Source organism: Coffea arabica, chromosome 2c (assembly GCF_036785885.1).
Source record: "Coffea arabica cultivar ET-39 chromosome 2c, Coffea Arabica ET-39 HiFi, whole genome shotgun sequence".
NCBI classification, from domain to species: domain Eukaryota; kingdom Viridiplantae; phylum Streptophyta; class Magnoliopsida; order Gentianales; family Rubiaceae; genus Coffea; species Coffea arabica.
In genome coordinates this window covers 5,953,326-5,977,446 of record NC_092312.1, presented here as the reverse complement: position 1 = coordinate 5,977,446, position 24,121 = coordinate 5,953,326, and the positions used below count along the sequence as shown (strand labels likewise).

The following is a 24,121-nucleotide window of genomic DNA, read 5'->3' as shown; positions in this document are numbered from 1 at the left end:
TAAAATTAGTTACTAAAATTTTTATGGTATTAAAGTTAGCTTTTTGTAATGTTTGGGTTATAGATTTTTTTAATTATCTGCTGTTGATCATGTTTAATAATGAATTCGTAATTGAAAAAAGTAATTTGAATCTTATATTAAATAACATATATAAAATGATATATTATTTTTTGATAGCATATGTGATTTGATCCTTAATAATAAATAACACATTTTAATACTTTCTTCAATGTTTATCCTAGTATTAGATTACTTAAATAATATGGTAGATGACAAATACTGATGGAATCATATTATTTTCTTTCTCCTAATATTACTTTTTAATTATTTATTGGACCTAAATGTTATAAGGTAATAAATCTCAATTAGTATAATTTTCAAAATTAGAGGAAGGCCAGTGAAATAATTAGAAATCTGTCCTGAGGTTTCTAAAATTATCCCTTTACATAATTCACGTCATAGGGTCAAAGTCATGTTACCTTAGACAAATAGATATTTAAACCTAGCATGCTTTCTTGCAAGTCCAACTAAATACTTTAACATTATAGGAGAGTAACCTACGGGTTCGTAAGAATTAAAACATCAATCACCAGCATTGGTGGTTTAACTCTGTGTTTCCCAGACTAAAATGAATTTTGAAACTTTGTTCCGACTTCCGACCGCCTAGTATTTTCTCTTTGCAAAACTACACTTGACCTCTTAAATGTCAGCTGCCCATTATCAGAAGTTGACCCAATTAACAGGCAACCGGGCCGCCCCCACAAGAATCTTGGCCATCTCAGAGGCCAACAACTTCGAATATTAAAGTTTGCCCGGTTACAAACCAGAACAAGGTACCACTTGATAGATTACACACGAATCAACTGTCAGAAAATCCCAGCCTGGTTGGATTCTGGCACAAGATGCCAGCTTTCACATCCAATTCCAATGATTTGAATTCAAGAACATAGTAATTCAGAAGTGAACTATATATACATGAACCAGACTCTCAGGTGAAAAGGTGAAAGCTACTGAGAGAAGCTATGCAACTATATGCCACTACAAACCGCATTCCTCCCCGAAACCGAAGTTGTGAATCTTCAGCCAACATTTAAGCACACGCTAAACAACTTGGAGGAAAGAGGCCTTGGCGTACAGTTTCTGGCTCTTGGTAAGAGGTCTCCAAAGCCATGCCTAGAACTCTTCGACTCTAAACGTTAAATACCTTCAAGATAGAAAATTGTCAATTGCACAAATTCGGCAGTTTTGGTGATGAACCATTTGATGCTTGCAGTTTTGAATAAATTAGGTTCTGAGATTGATTCAGAAGAAAAGCCAGACAAAGATTCAGAAAGGATGATAGGTTAAATGAGTAGAGACAGCTATTTCATCATGAGATTTAACGACATTCATCGGCTACCATCACATTTTCAGACCATGTATAACCATGTTCTAGGCTCCAAAGTTAAGCAAATCAGTAGAAAAACCACACACGCGCATGCACGCGCACATGCACAAGCATATATTATATATAAGAGACTAGACAGAAAGCCCAAATTTGTCATCTTATTGTCAGCCTGGTTTTTTTTTTTTTAGGTATTCACATGATATATTCTACATATGTCACAAGGATGCCAACAAACATATCCTCAGCGCAAACTTGGCAATCTCTTATTAGTATTATTCAGAGATAACCCAGAATTACCCTACTGCATAACCGCCGAGGCAAGACCATAACTTTAGATGCTAGACCAGCATCATTACTTCAACCGACAATCTTGGCGTCACATCTACAGTTGTGATGCATGTACAGCTTGGAAGAGAACTAAAATGAATACCTGTAACTGAAAGTGCAGATAATTTGTTAAAACTCGGTTGATGCTCATTAAGTGTGGCATGTTTATCAACCTCTAGTGGCCATTTGACACCTTGTTGGTTGCATTAAGTGGCAACACATCTAGTCCATATTTGAGCTCAATATGAACTTCTACCGTATCCTAGAGTAGTTCTAAACCAAGAAGTTGAAGAGCTTCATATGGGATCAGTTCTCCTCTAAAGCAAAGCATATCTTCATATCCTCTGAGGTAATCAACCAAAATATAAATCTATTTATGGGCATAACTCACCAACGAAGAATAGCAGCAGATCAACCTTTCATCTATTACAGGTTCAACATAAAAACACTACTGATTTCCATCATTCATCATGCCTAAACCTCTTCATTATCCGTAAATCGTTTCACGATGACCAGTAATCATTCTTCATTCCACTTCATCCTACTCGATATATATGTATTATCCCACCAGTTATCCATTTTGAAGAAGTAAACCTTCATGAAATACAGACATAAAGGGTTATTGAGGCATTCTCATAGCATAAAATGATATCCTTGCTCCCAAGGTTGAGGTGCATAAGTTCAACGAAATGAAGATTTCAGGGAAATGTATCGGCATTTAAGACCTCTATAGGGATCGCTTTTAGGACTTTGTATGACTATTGGTTCCACCATTCAACTACTAGTTTGTATGGTTTAATAGGAGAATAGTTTGTCAATCATACACAAACAGCTCTATTTGACAGGTAACTTTATGTAAACCAGAGTACCAGGAAATTGCTAAGACTATATGAAAAGTTTCCTTTTCTGGGAAGTCCAATTACAAGCTTATGAACTTGACAGTTTTCAGTTTTCACCCATTTTGAGATAGGCCATCACGTGGGCTTTTCAAAAATATTAAGAGATTCTATCTATGTTATATTGTGTAATCATGATACTATCAATTGGTTGTAATCAGCCTCTACACCAGCCAGTATGAGTTAATTTAGCCAGAAAATTAAAAAGTGAAAGTAAAATAACAATGTTAAAATAGTTGTAATACCAATATTGCCCTTCTTTTAAACTGTTTCTTTGGGAGATCAGTATTTTACTGTCTGGGGGAAAAAAAAAACTAATTGCATTCTGTGACAGGCCCAGGGAGGGTTCTTTTCAGCATATTGCAACAGATTACAGTATCACACATTATAAGGCCACTAAGGAAAATTTCTTTTTTCCATTTTTGGGTTGTGGATGAGGCGTGGGAATTGGCGTCAGGTGAAAGTGCCCTTTGGGTTTTGGTGGGGTGGGGAGGGGGGAAGGCAATGAAATCAGTCCTAAAATAAGATGCTAATATACAGGAAGATGAACTATTTTTTCCCCAAAGTAGCCTTGTTCAGCGGCTGACTGTCGCTCATCATAATTTTAACTAACCAGTGACCCTTTACTCGAGCAGATTGTGTGTGTGGAAAAGAGATCGAACCCAAGATAATTGCATTAATCTTGGGATTTATAGTAAAACGGAGTAACACAGAGTCTGACAAAATCAGTTAACTTAATTGTTTACCACAAAAATATTACTCAAGAAAAGGGCAGTAAACCTGCTGATATTAGATCATTACTTCCTAACAAAATTTTACAGCATAGCTTGGCTGAAATTGTAAAACCTAATTTCATGATACATTTTAAGGCATCAAAGGACAAACTTTGTGGACAAAATAACCAAACACGGATGCTAAAACACCCCAAAACCATCACAACACCAAATGCACGGGCAAGGGGACTAAATAAAACTGAGGCAAAATATTCAAGTCACCAATTCAACCAAAATGGAAGCTAATGCAATATGATTTCCAAGAAAAACAGAAATAGCTTCATGTCACCTTGGATTTTAGGAGAAGTAGTCAACCAATCACATTTTTGTAGACGTCATAAATTTATTCTTTTTCTCTGCTGGCTTAAGGATTTGGAATGAGCACATCAAGTTCTCATCAACACTCATCATTGCACCAGCATTATCAAATTCCCCACAGTAGTTGGGGGCTGAAAAAATGGTAACGAGCTGCCTGTCAGCAAAAAATTCATAACCATCCTCCACAACCTGCAACAGTGAATGGCTCCGGTAACTATCAACCAAGTTGATTATGAAAAAAACGCAGAAGAAATCTTTTACCTGATGGGCACGACAAACAAGATCCAAATCATGCTTTGTCAAAAACTCTGACACTTTATCCGGCCCAAAGGTGTATGAGACTCCTCTATCATTCATTCCCCATCCCTTGACATCTTTACCAGGATCCGACCAAAGTAAATCACAAAGCAAACCAGTATCTGGGATTGGAGTTGGCCGCGGTAAGTTCCTAATCTGGTCCAGATTGGTAAGATCAGGAGAGAGTCCCCCATGCATGCACAATATTTTGTCATCAATTAGTGCGGCAACAGGCAGCCAATTAAAACACTCTGTAAAGGCTTTCCACAGTCTTACATTGAACCGACGCTTACATTCATCATAAAACCCATATATCCTATTAATAGAAGCACATTCATGATTTCCTCTTAGAAGGAAAAAATTTTCTGGATATTTGATTTTGTAGGCCAACAAAAGGCATATTGTTTCCAAGCTTTGCTTGCCACGATCTACATAGTCACCTAAAAATAGATAATTAGCCTTAGGAGGAAAGCCCCCATATTCAAATAGCCTTAACAGATCGCTGTACTGTCCATGAATGTCACCTGAAACCAGAAAGGAAAAATGTACAGATTAGGCAATAGACCATCATGTTGCAGTGGAAGGAAGATTCCCAGTGAGTAGTTTCAGATATACCGAAAGTCGTATCCAACTTAATCTCTAATAGTGTCAGAATTAGTAAAAATAATAGTTTTTTTTAATTGTTTATGAGTCAATTTGATACACTGACATGCAATGGAGTTAATATACTAAAAACAAATAGAGATGCATTTCATATTGCAACATCCACTGGAACAAGCATGGTCAAAATGGATCTACATTGACTCACGCAATACACTGAATTTCAAAGAATCTTATACAACCAATAGCTAATGAGCCAATGCAAGCAAACCATTCTTAAGCATGTGTACCCCATTAATCAATACATGGAGACCTCAAATCTCAAAGGATAAAGGTGATAACTTCACCATAATAATTCCAGCCAGCCAACAGCAAATAAACAAGGACAAAGTATATCCAGCAGCAAGTTAACTATCTGATCCTCATTATACGTGGAAGATTTGCCATTCAGTCATGCCTCACCAGTGCGCATATGTATTGGTACACATTGTTAGGAACATGTAGGACGCCAACCAGATGACAAGATTGAAATGAACCCAACCAAAACAAAGCATGTTACTGTCAGACGCTTACTACCACATTTACACATTCTAGAGTCTTTAAGCTATCTACAGATAGAAGACATAATCGCTCTTGTTTTTCTGTGAAGCATGTACTCGGATATGATGATTCTGGCATTTCTCACATCCCATAAGTTTTCTCAACAAGAAGGGGACAACAGATATCTGAGGTATATATGATATGCTGTTCAATGTATCTGTACAGTAATTGATTGCAAAAGATTTCTCTACCAAACGCTGAGGGGTTGTCCCACTCTTGCTAGATAAAGAACACCATGTGAATTACTTTGGTCGTAACTTTTTTCATAAGGAGATCATCTCTCATTATTCTTACATGTTAATGTTTTTTTACTGCAAAAAAAAAATAATACTAATCTTTTAGCCTATTGGTTGATTATTTGCTCCATCCCGGATACACATACATTTGCACATGCTTTTTAAAAGCTAAAACTTATCTTCAAATTCCATGATTGTAAGCTTATAGTAGCCTTTCACAGCAGCTTTCATTTATCTATGACAAGCAAGACATCAAATGCAAAGATTCCAGAACCCAGGAAGACAAATACTTGCAAGCAGTTTCAGAAAAATGAATAATGCCAAAAATTTGAGGAAACTACAATTACTAAGAAATAAAAGAAGGATTAAAAAGTAGGCGAATTGCTCACCCCTGAGAGCCAATCAGACGATTAACCCTCATAAAAGCACAAACCAACATTTAAAACAAGATAGAGAGCAAAAACTAGAATTTAAAATGAATAACCAAAAATGAAAAGAATCACTTATATTCCACGAGAAAAGAGTAAAACTGATAAATAATAGGCCAAAGAAAGACACCATAAAACAGATTAGAAATGGAAACCACCAAAGACACGAACCTCTTTTTTTTTTTTCTTTTTTTTTTGGGGGGGGGGGGGGGTGGGGCGAACTTCAGTGTTGTATAATCCCACATTAACATGCACATTCGTGAGGAATGCATTTATCACATAAGATCAAATCAATACAGCAACAGATGTATGGCAAAGAAGAGAGAGGAAGATGAAATTTATTCATTACCGCAAATCTTGATGGGGGCTTCAAGTTCAAGAAGATTAGGCTGTTCCTTGAAAATATCACGGGAGACAGTACAAAGCTGCTTGATTTCCGACTCGGAGAGCTGCACCAACTTCCCTGGCTTTGAGGATCGGACTTCTATTAATCTCTCTATTATCTTATCCAGTACTGCTGCCTCCATTTCTGCCAGCACCAAGTTCTTTTCTTTTTTTTTTTTTCCAGTTAGAAAGTAGTTCCTTCTTTCCCTGCTTCTCTTGTGCTCCGACCAACAGTAGTCTGAAGATAGATCAGTCTTTTTATGGGTCTTCTTTTTAAAGTTTGAAATTTCTCCTGTGGCTTTGAATTCTTGATTTATTTGTTTATAGTTATTTTTTGGGGTTCTACTCAGTCAGGGTCCAAATGGAGGTCTTTTAGTTCAAGACTTCAAGTGAGAGACTGATGGGTGATGACGTCAGTGAGATGCTAATAAAATTGGTTTTGTGAGTTTTTTTTTATTTTGGAAAAGAAAATACTACACCACAAAGAAATTGCTTCCTTCTTTTGTTTTCTTTTTCTTTTTTCTTTTTGGAGTTAACACGCTACTACTAGCATTTGATTTTTTCTGGGTTGTACTTTGTCTTCGAAAGGCATCAGGAGGAGTGGAGACTGGAGAGGAAAGAGACTGGGGAGTCTGGTCGGTGTCGTGTCCCCTCCATTATACTACTGTTTACCTTTTTGACGTTTTCTTTCTTTCTTTCTTTCTTTCTTTCACTTGTGGGGCATAGTTACTTCCTATAGGAACAAGGCACGACGTCGTTGGTGTGGGAAATTCAGACCCTATTTGAAATCTGAGTTTTTTGAAGTTTGTCTAAAACTTTATTGTAGTGTATTGTAAAACTTTTTGAAAAAATTTTTTAAGATGAAAAACTTATTTTTTTTTCTTTTTCTTTTTTTTTCTTTCTCTTTCTTTTTCTTTCTTTCCTTTTTCTTTTTTTCCTCTCTTCATTTTCTTCCTCTTCCTTCCCCCTGCCCCTTCCCTCCCCCGTTACCTCTGCGACTCTGCCTCCCCAACAGCCATGGTCCTACCATTTTTTTTCTTTTCTTTCTTTTTCTCTTTCTTTTTCTTTTCCTTTCTTTCCTTTTTTTTTCTTTCCTTTCTTCTTCTTCTTTTTCTTCCTTCCCCCTCCCTCTTCCTTCCCCCCACCACCTCTGCCCGTGGTCCCAAATTTTTTTTCTTCTCCTCTTCTCCTTCTCTGCTCCCCTCTTCCCCTCTACTCTCCTTCACCATCCTCCTCTCCCTCCCGAAGCCAAAGAACCAGCATTGATCGATACCTTGCAAGGGGCTGGTATTGGCCCCAGTGACAACCAACAATCCAGAGGTAAGTTGCTTCAAGAAAACCACTCTTTTGCCCTTAAACCTTCCAGCCAATATTATCAACATTGTACCAGGGGTAATACTTGCCTTGAGCTTGATGGGTTTTGGCTTGCGCTTGTTGGCCAGTGGCTTCTTCACGTCATCAGCTGGATAGAATTTGGCTGGCTTCTCGGCAGCGGGTTTTACCTCTTATGGGGCCTTTTTGGGGTGAGTGGGGAAAGCGCCGCCGTGCTTGGCCTTAATAGCCCATAAACCCCGCGTGTGGTACATTTTGGAACGGGAATATTTTCCGACGCCCCTGATCAGATCAAGGTTTCGGCTCACCTTCTTCGTCTTCGTCTTCGTCTTTTTTTTTTTTGCTTTTTCTCTCCCCCTCTTCTCCATCTCCCTCACCCCCTCTCTTCCCCTTCTCCTTCCCTTTGCCCAATCTAGTAGTGTGAGTGACTGCGATCTGGTTGCCAGGAATGGGAGGGGAAGAATAGGGGGAGAGGGGAGGGAAAGAGAGAGGGAGAGAGAGAGAGGAAAAAAAAAGGAAGATCGGCGCCTGAGGATGGTCGTTTCGGCCCGGATAGTTCGGGACCTCACCCTGGGATACTTCCAGAAGTGCCGCCTCGGCTCACTATTTAACGAGGTGATTTCGACCCCATTCACCACCTCGGCTAGTATCTTCGGGTCATTAGCCGAGGTGACACCTGGGTGTCTGACAACTGTAAAGGGTGGGATGTGACACCTGACATCTGACTCCCGATAGAAAACTGCTCTGACACATTTGAATTTGGCAACACTCCCGACGTGTCTTTTCACAGGGACCAGTCAAATCAGCTTGATACACTGACTATCTCAGATATCTAGGGACCTGTGCTGGCAATCCCTCTTTCCTATCAGTCCCCTATAAATACCGAACGTTTCTACTAAAAAGGAGGATGACCAACTTCGGGTAACACGATATATTAATTCTCTCAATTGCTATATTACTTCTTCAATACTGAATTAACTAAAATTTCGGAGTTATACCGGGGGATTTAGCCTCTCTTGCGAGATAAGCAGGTGGCCTCGTCACAGTGATCCATCTAGAATAGAGCATTTCTTCAGTTCGGGAGGTCCACTCCAGAAGGACAGAAAACACCTCTTCAATTGGCGCCTTCTGTGGGAAGCGAGAAGACATCAGAATATGAAGGCTACGCGTTCTAGAAGCAGGAAAACTCTCGCTATTGGGGCTGAGCAAAGTAATGTAGCTCAGCAGGAAGGGTTATGAGGTCTGGTGGACTTACTACTACCTGTTGCCCAAAGTCGACACTCTGGTGGACTCGGCGATGGGTTATGAGATCCTTTGTTTTCTTGATGCCTTTAAAGGGTATCACCAGATCGGAATGAGTCAGGAAAACCAAGAGAAGACGGCCTTCTACACCGACCAAGGCACATACTGCTACACCACCATGCCCTTTGGGTTGAAGAATGCCGGAGCCACATATCAGCGCCGGTTAACCAAGTCTTCAAGTTTCAGATTGGCCGAAATGTCGAAACCTACGTAGATGACATCCTTCTCAAAAGCCAGCTGACCTCTACCTTCCTGTCCGACTTGAAAGAGGTCATTGATGTTTTCCGGAAAACTTGAATGATGTTAAACCCCAAGAAGTATATTTTTGGGGTCACTTCGGAAAAATTTTTGGGGTACCTCGTCTCAAGGCGAGGTATAGAAGCAAATCCGGATAAGGTGAGAGCGATTCAGGAGATGTCTCCACCTCGGTGTGTTCGCGATGTACAAAGACTTACAGGACGGTTGGCAGTCTTGAACCGATTCTTGTCGCAATCCGCTTCTAAGGCGTTGCCTTTCTTCAAGGTCCTAAAGAAGGCCGACAATTTCTCCTGGACCGAAAAATGTCAACAAGCATTCGAGCAGCTAAAGGAATACCTTCACCACCTCCCAACGCTCACCTCACCTCAGTCGGGGGACTAGTTATTTTTGTACCTATCTGTTGCAGTCGAAGCTGTAAGCGCCGTACTAATCAGGGAGGAGGGTGTGCAAATTCTAGTTTATTATGTCAGTCGAATCCTCCGGGGCCCAGAGACCAAATACATTCAGGCGGAGAAGCTCGTGCTGGCCTTAATCCACGCAGCCCGTAGGCTTAATCCCTACTTCTTAGCTCACCACATCTGCTTGAGAACTGACCAACCCCTCCGGCAAATTTTATCACGACTGGAGGCTTCCGGACGCCTTACTAAATGGGCCATCGAATTGGGGGAGTACGACCTGTCTTATGAGACTCGTACGGCAATCAAAGCTCAGGTCCTCGCGGACTTTCTAGCCGAGCTCACTTTTGATGAGGTAAATAAGTCTACCCCGGCCACCGCTGAGCCTCAGCAGTGGATTCTGCACGTGGACGGCTCGTCTAATAGTAAGGGTAGCGAGGTAGGCTTACTCCTCGAAGACCCCCAAGGAGAAGTATGCTCATATGCCTTAAGGTTTGATTTCGCCGCTTCTAATAATGAGGCCGAATATGAAGCAGTCATTGCCGGCTTGCAATTGGCTCGTAAGCTTGAGGCTGCACACATCTTGATTTATAGTGACTCTCACCTCGTCGTGTGCCAAATACTGGGTGAATATGAGGCCATGGAAGGGGTGATGCATCGCTACCTCTCCAAGGTCCTCCAGCTGGTGACACACTTCGAGTCTTTTGAAATCCAAAGGATACCGCGGTCACAGAACAAGAGGGCTGATGCCCTCTCCCGGCTTGCCTCTACCTCCTTTTCTGATTTGAACAAGACGGTTTTTGTGAAAGTTTTAGTCGAGCCGAGATACATAGGGGAGGTCGTGTATCCCATCTATCCGGGGGACACCTGGATGGGGCCCTTGGTTCGATTTCTCAGCCAGGGGGAGCTCATCGAAGACCGAATTGAGTCGAGAAAGTTGCAACGTAAAGCAACTCGGTACGCTCTTCGACAAAATCTCTTATACAAGAGGTCGTACCTTGGCCCGTGGCTACGGTGCATTACGCCAAAAGAAGGCGAGAGGATCCTTCAAGACATACACGAGAGATTTTGTGGTGCTCACGTCGGCTATAGGATGTTGGTCAAAAAAGCTTTGTTGCTTAGGTATTTCTGGCCCACCATGAGGATAGATTCTCAGGTTATGGTCCTTAGTTGTCCTTCTTGCCAGCACCACGCCTCCGAGCACCACCAGCCGATCAATCTCATGATTCCCATCACCTTGCCCTGGCCGTTCGAGCAATGGGGGACGGATATAATCGGCCCATTCCCCAGGGTCCCAGGCAATTATGCCTATGTGGTGGTGGCGGTAGACTATTTCACCAAATGGGTCGAGGCGGAACCCCTGAGAAGTATCATTGAATCAGCGGTTCAAAAATTTTTCTGAAAGAGCGTGGTTTATCGCTTCGGCCTACCCCGGGTGGTCTTCTCGGATAACGGCAGGCAGTTTGCGAATAATCCTTTCAAAGCGTGGTGTGAAAATCTTGGAATCAAACAGCATTTCACTTCGGTTGGACACCCCTAGGCCAATGGACAGGCCAAAAATTTCAACCGCACTCTCCTTCATGGCCTTAAGACCAGGTTACATCGGGTTGGGTCATCTTGAATGGAAAAACTCCCCAACGTGTTGTGGTCCTACCGAACCACCCCGAGATCAGCAACCCAAGAGACCCCGTTTTCTCTGACTTATGGGTCGAAACTGTCGTCCCAACCGAATTCATTACCCCGAGTCCACGGATGGCAGCATATGCCGCTGAAGTTAATGAAGAGGAACGGCGAGTTGACCTCGATCTCGCCGAAGAGAAGCATGATATGACCGCGGCCAAAGTCGCTCTTTATAAAAATATTGTAACTGGCTATTACAATGTTCGGATCAAACACTTGCGATTCAATCCGGGAGACCTTGTGCTCCGGAAGAATTCGGTTAGCCGAGTTGAACCTCAGGGTAAACTAAACCCCAAGTGGGAGGGGTCATATCGTGTTGTCGAGTCCAGCCAAAATAGGTATTGTAAATTGGCATACCGAGATGGCTCTCCGGTGCCTCGAATTTGGCATGCTGAAAATCTTAAATTGTATTACCCTTGAAGGGTACGTGCTTTTAATTTCTAATTCTTTGAGTTATTTCTTATTTGGTTTCATTTTATTGTAAGTGAAAAATAAGGGGACAAAGCAGCAGTAAAAAGAAGAAAACTGAGCTCAATTAAAAGAAATTCAAAGATACGATCAATTGTATTGAAGTGTGAAAAATAGAAGACCGAGGTCGTGGCCCTCAATTACAAAAAAAGGAATGCTTCTAAGCATTCCCTACCCCGGGGTCCTGTCCTCCCATGGTCTCTCCCCCCGCCTCGGAGTCTTGATGTCCTTCAGCTTCTCCGCCGACTTGGCCCCCTCCATTTAACTCAAACTCCTGTAGCCATTTGTTGAACTCAGCCCTGACCTCGGCTAGGTCTCTTCCAGTTTGGATACCCTCAGCCATGCGGTCACATAGTTTCTTGGCATCTTCGTTGTAGTGTGGAGCGTTTTGAAGGGATTCTAGTTGTTCAGAAGAAAGAAAGGGCGTCGCATCGTTAACAGCCGACGTATAGCCGAACATAAAGCTCGGGCGTGTGAGTTCGCTGAGGTCGTGAGTGAAGGACTCCGACTTCCGGAAGGCCTCTAAGGCAGTGACCCCGGCCTTTTCTATTGGTTACTTGGGCGACTGTTCTTCTTGGGTCCTTCTTTCTTTTTGCTCGCTGATGGCTGTTATCAGGGAGTTTTTTGTGACTTTGGCTTGCTTCCTTGCTGCCTCGATTTTGTCTCTTTTTAACTCGGCTCCCCTCAGCTTTTCTTCCAGATCGGCAATCTTCTTCTGAAGCTCGGCAGGTGATTCATAGGTTTGCATGAAGTGTCCGTAGCGTTGGAGCATCTCAGCAAAAAAGGCCGTGGTGGAGGCCCATGAGACCAAGGCACTCTGCATCAGCTCGGTCGGAGTGAGCTTTCTGGCATAAGTGCTATCCCGCGGCAACACCGAATGCACTAGAAGCTCATGTGCGACCAGGGGGTTCTTGCAGCGGTTATTGACGTTAACCTCCCACTCCGGACACCAATGTGCTCCGGAGTGCCTCTTGTCCTCCCCGGCCTCTTTCGAAGGCACATGATGGAGGTTGAACAGCGAAAAACCCGTGACGGGATTATCCGGAAACACAGTCACACCTTGACCCCGACGTGAAGAGGCTATTGTGACTCCGCGAAAAGGAACCCCCACCGGAATGGCCGAAGCTCCGGAACCCCTAGGAGTGGCCGAAGTGTGTGAACATTCTACGATTGTCACTGGAGACTCGCGGCTGCCAGTCGCTGTGATGGCTTTCTTAGCCGGCCTAGCAGAGCGCTCAGCAGCATCCTTGCGCTTTTTGGGTGACCGCTTCACCACCTCAACATCTCCCGAGATTATCAAGTCAGAAACCCTCACCACTGTAAAGTGTGAGAGAGTTAGTTAGAATTCAAGAAAAATAAACAAAAAAGAGAAATGGAAAAGTACAAGATTTTTGAAGCCTAGAAGAGAAGAAAACGGGGTGGTCCGAGTTGATCAAGACTCGGCTGATCCCGCCGTCCACGATACTGCTTTGAAAAAATCCCAGCAGTTAAACTTGAGACCCGACCCCGTTAGCTTCTTGAAGTTGCGTTATTCCAGTTTGCCCAGGGATGTCTCCTTGACCGAGGTGGGAGGCCTCCACCAAAACCCCCGGGGGAAGTCCTCGGCCGGGACGAAAATGAAGTATTTTTTTCCATTCCTTTATCGAGGTCGGGACATCCACCACCAATTTCGGAACTTTGTTTCCGAAATAGAACCAACCCTTCTCGCTCCCGCTGTTCTTAAGCGAGTAACAACGACGGAAGAGGTTGATAGTGGGTTCCACCTCTTGATGTCGGCAGAGTAACTGAAAGCCGATGAGGACGCAAATTGCATTAGGAGTGAGTTGAGTGATTCTCACCCCCCAATACTTCAAGCAGTCACGAAGAAACCTTGTTGTTGGCACTTTGAGTCCGACCTCCAGCTAATCCACGTAGATGGCTGAAGAGGTGATTTTTGGCGGGTAATCGGTCCAACCGAAATCAGCTCTCTTGTCCGGGTGGTGAGGTGAACTCGATTATCTCACCTCGGGTGGAATGAAGTGAGGTTACACGATCGAAGTAGAAGGCGGGGCTTCTCCCCTGGGATCACTCCGACGATCAAGTTAGTATGAGAACGAAAATAATAAGAGTATGAGTCAATGAACAGTATGCTTACTTGTTGAGAGTGTGTGTGGGATATTTATAGGAGAGTAGAGGACAAGACGGAAGGCTCATGCTAGTGGGACCCACTCTCTGGCATTACGGCTCTGTTCCCTGTCAGGAGGCCTGACTCTAACACTGTAGCAGCCTGGGCAGGGTGACGGAGGATCTTGCTCAGTGGCCATTAAGTGCGTCCAGTGCGCTTTTCAGATAAAGCCCACTGGTTCTGGGTGGTGTCAGGTGGGTTGACGTCATCAGTGTGCAGCCGAGCCTCTTGCGTCGCTGACCTCGGCGCCGAGGCTGTCATCCCAGCCGAGATCCTTACCCCCAACCCTCGGCTTGCAGCCTATGCCGCCGAGGTGAACGACAAAGAGAGACAGTTGGATCTCGACCTCGTCGATGAACGAAGGGACCTCGCCTCAGCCCGGATAGCTTCCTACAAGAATACACTGGCACACTATTACAATGCCCGCGTCAGACACCGTAGATTCCAGCCTGGAGATTTGGTTCTCAGAAAAAACTCAGTCAGCCGAGCTGAACCGCAAGGGAAATTGTGCCCGAAATGGGAAGGCCCTTACCGAGTTGTGGAATCTAACCTTAAGGGATATTGTAAATTGAACTACCGAAATGGCTCATTAGTGCCGAGATCTTGGCACGCCGAGAACCTCAAAATGTATTATGCTTGAATTTTTAATCAAGTAATGATTTCGGATGTTATGTTATTTTTCAACATCGACATTACGCTATTCAAAAATAAAGGGGACAAGCAAGAGATGAAGTCAAAGCGAGAAATTAAAGTACTGAGATGAGAAGAAAATAAACTTTCATTCAACAGAAAAGAGGTGTTACACAAAAAAAATATACAAGGCCGAGGTCGGAATATTACTAAACACCTCGGCCACCTCTCTAAGGCCCACGAGCCTAGACCCCTCTCTCGACTCCATCCCCAGTGTTGGCTCCCTCCTGGGCAGCTTTCTCTCCGGCCTCTTCTCCGTCGGGGTGAAGTTCTCCTCCATGCTTTTCGCCGATGTTCCCTCCGGCTTCGTCTCCCCCAGTGTCTTCTCCTCCAGTTTCTTCTTCTTCGCCCTCCTCGAACACTTCGTCGAGCTCGGATAGCCATTTGTTGAACTCGTCCGGGACCTCAGCCAGGTTCCTTCCAGCTTGGATGCTCTCGGCCATCCGGTCGCACAATTCCTTGGAGTCCTCATTGTTGTTGGCATTGTCTTTCAGCGACTCCTAGGCTTCGGAGGAGAGGTGGGCTGCGGCTGCGTCCACACCCGACGTGAATCCAAACATGAAACTCGGCGTGAGTAGTTGGTCGAGATCCCTGGTGAAGGCCTCAGACTTCCGAAAAGCGTCCACGGCCGAGGCTCCAGCACCCTCGAGAGCTTGTTCATGGGACTTCTTCATTTCGTCCCCTCTCTTCTGCTCTTCCTCGAGGGCTGATTTTAAACTATTCATTGTGGCCTCGGCCTCTTCACCCTTAGTTTCGGCTTCCTGAAGTCGCCTCTGAAACTCCGATTTTTCAGACTCGGACACCACCAATTTTTTCTCCAACTTGGAGATTTGATTCTGCAGCTTGCCGGTGTCCTGCTCCTCAACCAGAGCACAGTATCGGTGTGTCATCTCGGCCACAAAGGCTGAGTTGGAAGCTGTGGTCACCATGAGGCTTTGAACCATCTCGGCCGGGGTCAGCTTCTTCATGAACTCCAAGTCCCTTGGCAAGGTGGAGTGCATCACTAGCTCTTGGGCAACCCGAGAATGGCTGCACCTGTCGTTGACCGAAACTTTTCAGTTCGGACACCAGTGCTCGCCGGGGTGCGTCTTCTCCTCCCCGGGAAACACCGGGGGGCTATGGAAACGATTCCATAGCGAGGTCCCCGAGACTGCATTTACCGGAGGGTTCAGCTGCTTGCCTCGGCCATGAGGAGGCGGGAGTGCCGTGACGACTCCAAGGGGCACTCCCTCTGGCACAGACGAGGTGGACCCAGTAGCCGCGGCAGCCGAGCTGCTTTGGCCTCCCGGGGTGGGAGTGCTTTTGACCGTCGAAGTTTTGGCAGCCTGTCCTTGTGACTTCTTCTTCCGCGGAGGTGCCGATGTCTCGTCAGAGCTCTTCCTCTTCAGCCTCTTGGCTATTTCGGACGAACCCGATACGACGATGTTGGACAGTTTAGTCACTGCACAAGAAACAAATATTATCATATGCCTTAACCGAAGTGAAAGAAAAGCAATGAAAGAAAAATTACAAGGTTTTTCAAGTTTAGTGGAAATGAAGGGAGTCTTGTCAGGATTGAGTAAAGCTCGGCTGATTCCCCCGTCAACCAGCACGACTTCGGAGTAGTCCAGACTGTATATCCGAAGTTCTGACCCCATCAGCTTCTGGAAGGCCTCCTCCTCGGCATCCCCGGCGAAGGGGTCGGCCTTCGCCTTAATTGGCCTCCACCAAAAACCCCTGGGGAAGTCCACTCCAGATATAAAGAAGAAGTCGCGCTTCCAATTCTTGATCGAGTTGGGAGTACCAATCACCAACTTCGGGATGGCATTATTCCGATTGCAAATATAAAACCATCCCTTATCCGTCCCGTGCGCCTTGAGGGTACAATTTCGGCGGAAGAGGTCGACAGAGGGAGTCACCTCCTGATGTCGGCATAGCATCTCGAACCCTATGATGATGCGGACCGCGTTCAGGGTGAGTTGGGTAATCCTCACGCGGAAGTGACGAAGCATGTCCCTGAGAAATCTCGACGTCGGCATCCTCAGCCCGGCCTCCAGCTGTTGGACGTAGATGGCCACCATGCCCATGGGGGGCTTCTCGGCTGAGTCATCCGGCTCGGGCGGTCTAATCGCATAATGGGGCCGAAAAGGTGTTAAGTACCCTTTTCGGCCCTGTCTCGTCCTATTCGACTTCTGAACTTTGGTATCTTGCCGAAGGCGATGTTGGCTGCATCCATTGAAGCTACTGGCTCCTCCACGCCTTCGTCGCGTGGTACCTCAACACCGAACTCCTCGTTATAGACCACCTCGGAGCCACCCTCGCTCATCTCGGATGACTCCAACTCCGAGCCCATCTCGTTGGCTCTCACCTCGGTTGATCCTTCCTCAGAACTCGGCGTCGACCCCTCAGAGCTGGACGTCGTTACTTCTTCAGGATCCGGCCTCACCTCGGTCTGGTAGTTCGGTGTCACGGTTTCTTTATGGGTCTTAGCTATTTTGGCCATGTGTGTAAGACGAGATGGAAAGAAAGATACTTACTGTTGACTACGGTCTCGAACGAAGATGATGACTTCGGCTGGGATCTGGGTTGGCAGGATTGATCTCGGCCACACTCGTAAATTTTGCAAGTCGCAGGCAAAGAAAGAAAATGATGGGCCACACGGTGAAAAAGACCCCCTATTTATAAGGGTTTGGAGGGAATCCGAAGAGGCGGCAAGAATGCGAAAAGACGACCACGTTAGAATTCAAAACGCCATGCCTCCCTCTCTCCTCATTAATGCCCGTCCTTTCGACTGACACCCTCTGCACGAAACGTCCCACTACTTCACGACGCGACGGTTACCAGTGTCCACGTCCTGTCAACCGACTCTCCCACGTGTCACATCCCAACATCTTCCGGAGCATTTTCGGAACCCCGACTTTTTACGACTTCGGCACGAGGAAGCCTCGGTATCTCCCTGGCCCGGAGCTCCCGAGGCTTGGGGGGCTTATTGAGGATGCTCACCTCGGCCATCCCGCATGTCCGAGGTGAACCCACCTCGTCCCTCATCAGAGGTCTTCCGCGTCTTTGGCATAACCCCTGAGCTCGGCCGGATCCCTAGTCTACCGTATAGGTGATCTCGGCACCTCCACCTCGGCTGCACACTGATGACGTCAACCCACCTGACACCACCCAGAACCAGTGGGCTTTATCTGAAAAGCGCACTGGACGCACTTAATGGCCACTGAGCAAGATCCTCCGTCACCCTGCCCAGGCTGCTACAGTGTCAGAGTCAGGCCTCCTGACAGGGGACAGAGCCGTAATGCCAGAGAGTGGGTCCCACTAGCATGAGCCTTCCGTCCTGTCCTCTACTCTCCTATAAATATCCCACACACACTCCCAACAAGTAAGCATACTGTTCATTGACTCATACTCTTATTATTCTCGTTCTCATACTAACTTGATCGTCGGAGTGATCCCAGGGGAGAAGCCTCGCCTTCCACTTCGACCGTGTAACCTCACTTCATTCCACCCGAGGTGAGATAATTGAGTTCACCTATACGGTAGACTAGGGATCCGGCCGAGCTCAGGGGTTATGCCCAAGACGCGGAAGATCTCTGATGAGGGACGAGGTGGGTTCACCTCGGACATGCGGGATGGCCGAGGTAAGCATCCTCAATGGCCACCCTACCCTTCGGTGGCAGTGCGGCTAACTGGTTCGGTTGAGGCAGATAAATGCTGTAGTCCCTTCTCTATGGATACCTGCGGACCACCTCGGCTACCAAGGCTTGTCCCATACTACTACTGAAAGTCGGCATCTGGCCGTAGTTGAGCGTTGACAAGTTCGGAGGAAATGATGGCTCTTGTACGCCCTCATCCCTAAGGACCTCATTCCCAAGGTCATCATTGTACAGGACCTCGGCTTCGACCTCGATCTCGTCGTTCTGCCCTTCAGATGTCCCGGTTCAATGAGACGCCTCAGTACTTCCTCCCCCGACGTCGGAAGCAGTTCTCTCCTCGGAGGGGTCGGGCCTCACTGTATTTTTGTGTGTGCGAGCTGTCCTATCCATTAGTACAAAAAGAAAGAAGGGGACTTGCTCAGAAGATGTGGTTTAGGAGAATTGTCGAAGTGAAAAAACAAACAAGAACGAGGCTCTGGGGTGATTCAAGATTTTTAGTAAAGAGTAAAGCGGTAAAAAGGGACCCCTATTTATAGGCAAGTAGGGTGAGACCGAGGGGGCGGCACCTTTGGGATTCCTAAGGGAGCACCCTCTCCCCTCATTAATGAGAGTACTGTTCATCTGACAGTTGATCTCATGTCTATCCACGGATTCGTCATCAAAGCTGACGGCCATCATTTCACTTTTCTCCCAGTCCCATTCACACAGCCATGACGTGTCTTTGCTGTGTTCCGTGTTCTACATGCTCGTTAGCCTCGGGAAGTAACGACATCGGAAAACAACGATCTCGCCCTTCTTGAAGCTTGGGGGGCTTAGTGAGGATGGTCGTTTCGACCCGGATAGTTCGGGACCTCACCCTGGGATACTTCCGGAAGTGCCGCCTCGGCTCACTATTTAACGAGGTGATTTCGACCCCGTTCACCACCTCGGCTAGTATCTTCGGGTCATTAGCCGAGGTGACACCTGGGTGTCCGACAACTGTAAAGGGTGGGATGTGACACCTGACATCTGACTCCCGACGGAAAGCTGCTCTGACACGTCTGAATTTGGCAACTCTCCTGACCCGTCTTTTCACAGGGACCAGTCAAATCAGCTTGATACACTGACCATCTCAGATCTTTAGGGACCTGTGCTGGCAGTCCCTCTTTCCTATCAGTCCCCTATAAATACCCAATGTTTCTACTAAAAAGGAGGATGACCAACTTCGGGTAACACGATATATTAATTCTCTCAATTGCTATATTACTTCTTCAATACTGAACTAACTAAAGTTTCGGAGTTATATCGGGGGATTTAGCCTCTCTTGCCAGATAAGCAGGTGGCCTCGTCACAGTGGTCTATCTAGAATAGAGCATTTCTTCAGTTCGAGAGGTCTACTCTAAAAAGACAGAAAACACCTCTTCAGCGCCGGAATAGGTGGTCGGCGCCGGAATCAGGGGCGGAGGTGGTGGCCGGCGATGAAGGTGTGGTGGATCGGGGTGGGAGAGAAAGAAGAAGAAAAAATGAAATGTTTTGTGTATTAGATATTTTGAAATATGTAGGTTAAAAAATTTGATAAATTTTTTTGGATTTCTGTAGCTAAAATTGTAGTTAAAGTTGTTAAAAAATTAATAATTAAAAAACTTGGTTCCAAATTCTGCATTCTATTTTATCTTCAGCATCATGTCCTTGTGAGATGACAACATCTTATGGGGACTGCTTATGAATTATTATTCTCCTTTTTATCTTGTTTGGATTGATAATAGGATTACTATGTTTAGGAAATTTTATAAAAAAAATTATATATATAGTAATAATATGATGTATGTGAGATAAAAAAATAATTAAAAATTATATTAACGAGAAACATAAAAAAAAATTATAAAAAAATCACTATCCAAATTTCATTTTGGGATTTTGAGAATGGGAGCAAAAATGTTACTAGAAATGACATGGCAAATATCACGACTTCAATGAGAAGGTTCATGTATTTCACATTCACCCTTTAAAAAAAAAGAAACTTATCAATATAAAAAAATAAACATATAAAATTGCCTCTGGTAGGTTTTATTTACGGTAGAATTAAAATAAATATATAAAAATGAATATCCTACAAATTCTTTGTGAAAATAAATTTGAACAGAACAAACGGTTGCCGGGGCAGTGAGGCTCAATGCAAACCGCCCAAATAATAAATAAAAAATGTAAAAGCAAATTATTTGAACATGGATGATGGTCCCGATCGAACAGAACTCAGAAGTATGATCAATGGAACCAATTGATTCTGTGGTCACCCAAGCTATACATAGAACTCGAAGGGAAGTACAGATAAAACTAGATTCAGGTCGGTTTGTGTTCCCAACTACAAATATTTGCACTGTGGTGCTTCTGAGGTAGTAGCTAACTCATAAATTATATTCAATTATATGTCGCCCACCTATTGAACTGTCAATTATTAATTTCAGATTATGTTCACTTCCTAAGTACTAAAAATTTGTCTTATGCATTTATCATACATGAAGCCATGCATCTTTTCCGTAATTGAATTCAACCTATTTCTACTTGACCTATTTTAGAACTTGGAACATGATGAGGGAGCATGTTACATTAGTGTGTTTGGATATGTGATTATTCGATATATTATTTAAAATAATTATTATAGTAATTTTTGTGATATAATTTATACGAGAAAAAAGTGATTTTAATAGAAAGATGAAAAAGTTGATTGAAAGACATGTTTATAAAACAAGCAAAATATTATTTAAGAAAATGTTATTCGAACCTAATCAAGTTTAAGAAATATAAATTTATATTTTATATAATTTTAAACAAGGGATAAAATAGATATTTCATACTAATAAATAAAAAAAATTGATAGATGCGTGTGCGCGCGTGCACGCGTGCGATTAAATTCAACAAACTTTTAAGTTTTATGTATTAAACTTGAGTTCGACCCGTCAAATAGTGTGAACTGTTTGCACTCGAACTCGAATTCTAACAATGTGAATTTGAATTCGAACTTTGACTGATCAAGTTTACTTGAGTAAACTCGACACGTTTGCATCCCAACTCCTCCACTGCCAAACTAAGTATTCATGGTACAAGAGGGATGCAAATTGCTAATGAGAGCTAAGAGAACTGTTAGGAGTTGATATGCTAGGATTAGCCTTTCATCGTTTTTCTTGATATTTAATGATTTATGACCTCTTCCAATGCATCACACCAAAAAAAAAGAAAAAGAAAAAAAAGGAAGAGCAGGGTAAAAAAAAAAAGGCAGATCCTTTATGTTCAAAAGGATACCCAAATAAAGCCATAGAGGGGGACATTACGGGTTAGCGAATTCGATCGTGACATTAACCTAATTCCCATTGAGCGTACACTTGGGATCCTCGGTGACATGTTTTCTATGTCAATCCAATGTCACCTATAATATTGTGTCAAGTGTCCTGTTATTATTTACACTTATGTTAAACCAAACCAAGCTGAAGTATTAGAAAATTAAAGTATAACTAATAACGGGACACTTGACGCAATACTATAGGTGGCATTGGATTGGCATAGAAAAACATGTCACCGAGGATCCCAAGTGATTGAGCGTATGGCCCATGAGTTACTTTCCCGGATAATAAACCTTTATTGTCCCAGCGTCCCACGCCATGCATTCTTGTTTTTATCATACTTGGCCTAGGTACTAGGTATTGAATTCCTGTATTTCAATGGTTGTAGTAAACGTTCGGTTAGGAAATCAGGCCAGTTGATGGACTTTGGACTCGGACCTTTCCTCCGCTGTCGGCAGCTAAATGTCAAGGTGCCGCATTTTTCACCATATGAAAAATATGATTATCATGCTACCCTTCATGGCAAACAATAATAATCTTTCTCATTTTACACACTCAATTTTGTTGAGACTACAAAACGGAAAAAAAAAGGGGACAAAAACTTGGTAAATCCATGTAGATTAGGTACTTAATGAGTTTTGCAACAAGTAATAATTACTCCTTCCGTCCCACTTTGATAGTCCTGTTTTCCTTTTTTGTCTGTTCCAAATTGCAGTCCACTTTCCAATTGAAGAATGTAGTTGTATTTTCATTTTCCTAAAATACCCTTATTCAATACAAGTTGTTGTTGCTATAAACCTATCCCATTTAATGAGAGTTGATTCTTTTTTTACCATCAATTCAAGTTCCCATAAAGTTGTACTCTATTTAATGTGAGAGTATTTTAGAAAAATAGCAATCTAAATTTACTTTTCCAACAAAGTTAACTACTTTTTCTTAAACTGTGTGAAAAAAGAAACAGGACTATCAAAGTGGGACGGAGGGAGTATTAGATTATGGACAAACTTAAGTTAGCATTTTAAAAAAGAATTCGTCAAAAAAAAAAGAGAAGAAGTTCTTGTGTATACCGCATGTACTATGGCTTGTACGCGCCTCCCATTATAAAGTGCAATTCTTACTTCTAAAATGGCCGGCCTGTACTCATCAACATTCAACAGACACAATGGGGGAAGAAAGGGAAGGGAAAGAGATTCTTTGCATGGTGGTGGGAAGCCGTAAGAGGACCGATAGGGACAAGAAGCCCGTCGCTGGCCATGGCTATCACCGAATATACTGCTCCAGACTGGGAATGCAAACATCGTCTAAATTATGCATGCGGTTAATGTTTACATCAACCATTTTCATCCTTTTCTTTTTTTGTTCCCCCCCCTTGCTTTCAAGAATCAAGATGCAAGTTCTTTTCCCCTTTTCCTTCGACCTGCAATCATCACTACTTAACCCACCAATGGTCTTCTGTTTTTTTGTAGTTTTGAAATTTTTGTTGAGCTTTCGAGGGCCATAAGATTCCTCCCGTGCAAGCCTTTTTTTCCCAGCTCCCCTCCCCACAAAATCGCGACGTTTTTTCAACTTTCCTGCATTGGGCAACCGCTGGCGTTTTCATGGTTCTTTTCTGCAGCTTTCTGTGATTGGAAAGCAACCGGTTATGTTTAAAACTGAATGCCACCACGCACTACTTGCGGATCTTTTGATTTGTAGCTGTGGCCCTGAAAAAGGGCATCATTAAATGGATCTGAATCGTCTGGCGGCTGGTGCTGTGTTTTAGATCAGCCAATGCTTGGATTTCGGAATAATCTCTGCAGAGTCTTGCCAGCCTAAAAGGAAAGAGCACCTTATTCTTCAGCACGACTTTGCCCATCTCCTGTGGCTTTTGTGAGCATAAAATCGCTGGAGATACTTTTAAAAGCTGGCGCCGCCGAAGCTGATGAGGATTTGAAAACAAGTGTCAACGGCTAGTGATTTTGTGCCAGTAGCAGCAAGCTCCATTGACGATCATGTTGGAAAATATAGTAAATAACAAAACCATGTTGGAAAATATAGTAAATAACAAAACTAAACTAGACAAATGCAGAGACTTTTGAGCCGTGAAAAACACTCTCCTTAAAGCATTATTTGTCTCTATGTGGGACAAATTACCTCTATGATATAACAAATTCTAAGAACTATCAATGAAAAGAAAAGGTGATTTAATTTTGTCAAAATCCTATTATTTAAAAGAATTGAAACACCTATTTAAAGCACTATCAGAGGATGCAATCCTTATTGAATAGGTGTATAAGTAGTTAATCAATTAACAGATGGGTATCATTAATTACCTCAAATTAATTATCACCCTATCCTAATCAAAAAGCCTCAAGGTGCCCATTGGGCTTGTCAAGATTTTATATATATTTCAATTCATATTCTAAGTGTATGAGATATAAATTGAAATAACATTCCCACCAAACATTCCCTCCAAACTAATATATTTTTGAACAAATTTGTTAAGAAAACAAGACAATGATGCAGATAATGAACACTCTATCATTTTTCAACGTGGGATAATGAACTTCAACTTTCTCGTTACAAACTTATACCAAGAATTGTCAGACATTACATCGGTGAGGAAAAGAAGCCAACTGCTATCAGATACCT

General features: G+C 43.5%; 1 protein-coding gene and 1 pseudogene across 2 annotated transcripts; both read right to left on the bottom strand.

Moving 5' to 3' along the window:
• Window positions 1-799: 799 nt before the first annotated feature.
• Window positions 800-6,601, bottom strand: LOC113730435 (serine/threonine-protein phosphatase PP1 isozyme 4). 2 transcript variants are annotated; one of them, XR_003458341.2, is made up of 4 exons: window positions 6,212-6,601; window positions 3,963-4,522; window positions 3,673-3,832; window positions 800-1,204 (listed from the first exon to the last, which is right to left on the bottom strand). XR_003458341.2 is itself a non-coding variant. In XM_027255109.2 (4 exons), exons 1-3 carry the CDS (start codon window positions 6,387-6,389, stop codon window positions 3,702-3,704), a joined length of 927 nt encoding a protein of 308 aa, XP_027110910.1. In that variant the 5' UTR covers window positions 6,390-6,598; the 3' UTR covers window positions 800-1,204; window positions 3,673-3,701. The 2 variants fall into 2 exon arrangements, 1 of the variants encoding a protein (XP_027110910.1); XM_027255109.2 differs by having other exon boundaries at window positions 3,673-3,890; window positions 6,212-6,598.
• Window positions 6,602-7,269: 668 nt separating this feature from the next.
• On the bottom strand, window positions 7,270-7,946 carry LOC140023748 (large ribosomal subunit protein eL6z-like; annotated as a pseudogene).
• Window positions 7,947-24,121: the final 16,175 nt, after the last annotated feature.

Excerpts from the sequence above, each read along its gene's own strand:
- LOC113730435 (XM_027255109.2), bottom strand. The coding sequence starts at position 6,389 with ATGGAGGCAGCAGTACTGGATAAGATAATAGAGAGATTAATAGAAGTC. Across the intron at positions 4,523-6,211 it reads AGCCCCCATCAAGATTTGCG|GTGACATTCATGGACAGTAC; the intron begins GTAATGAATAAA and ends TTCTGGTTTCAG. Across the intron at positions 3,891-3,962 it reads TTGTTTGTCGTGCCCATCAG|GTTGTGGAGGATGGTTATGA; the intron begins GTAAAAGATTTC and ends TCACTGTTGCAG.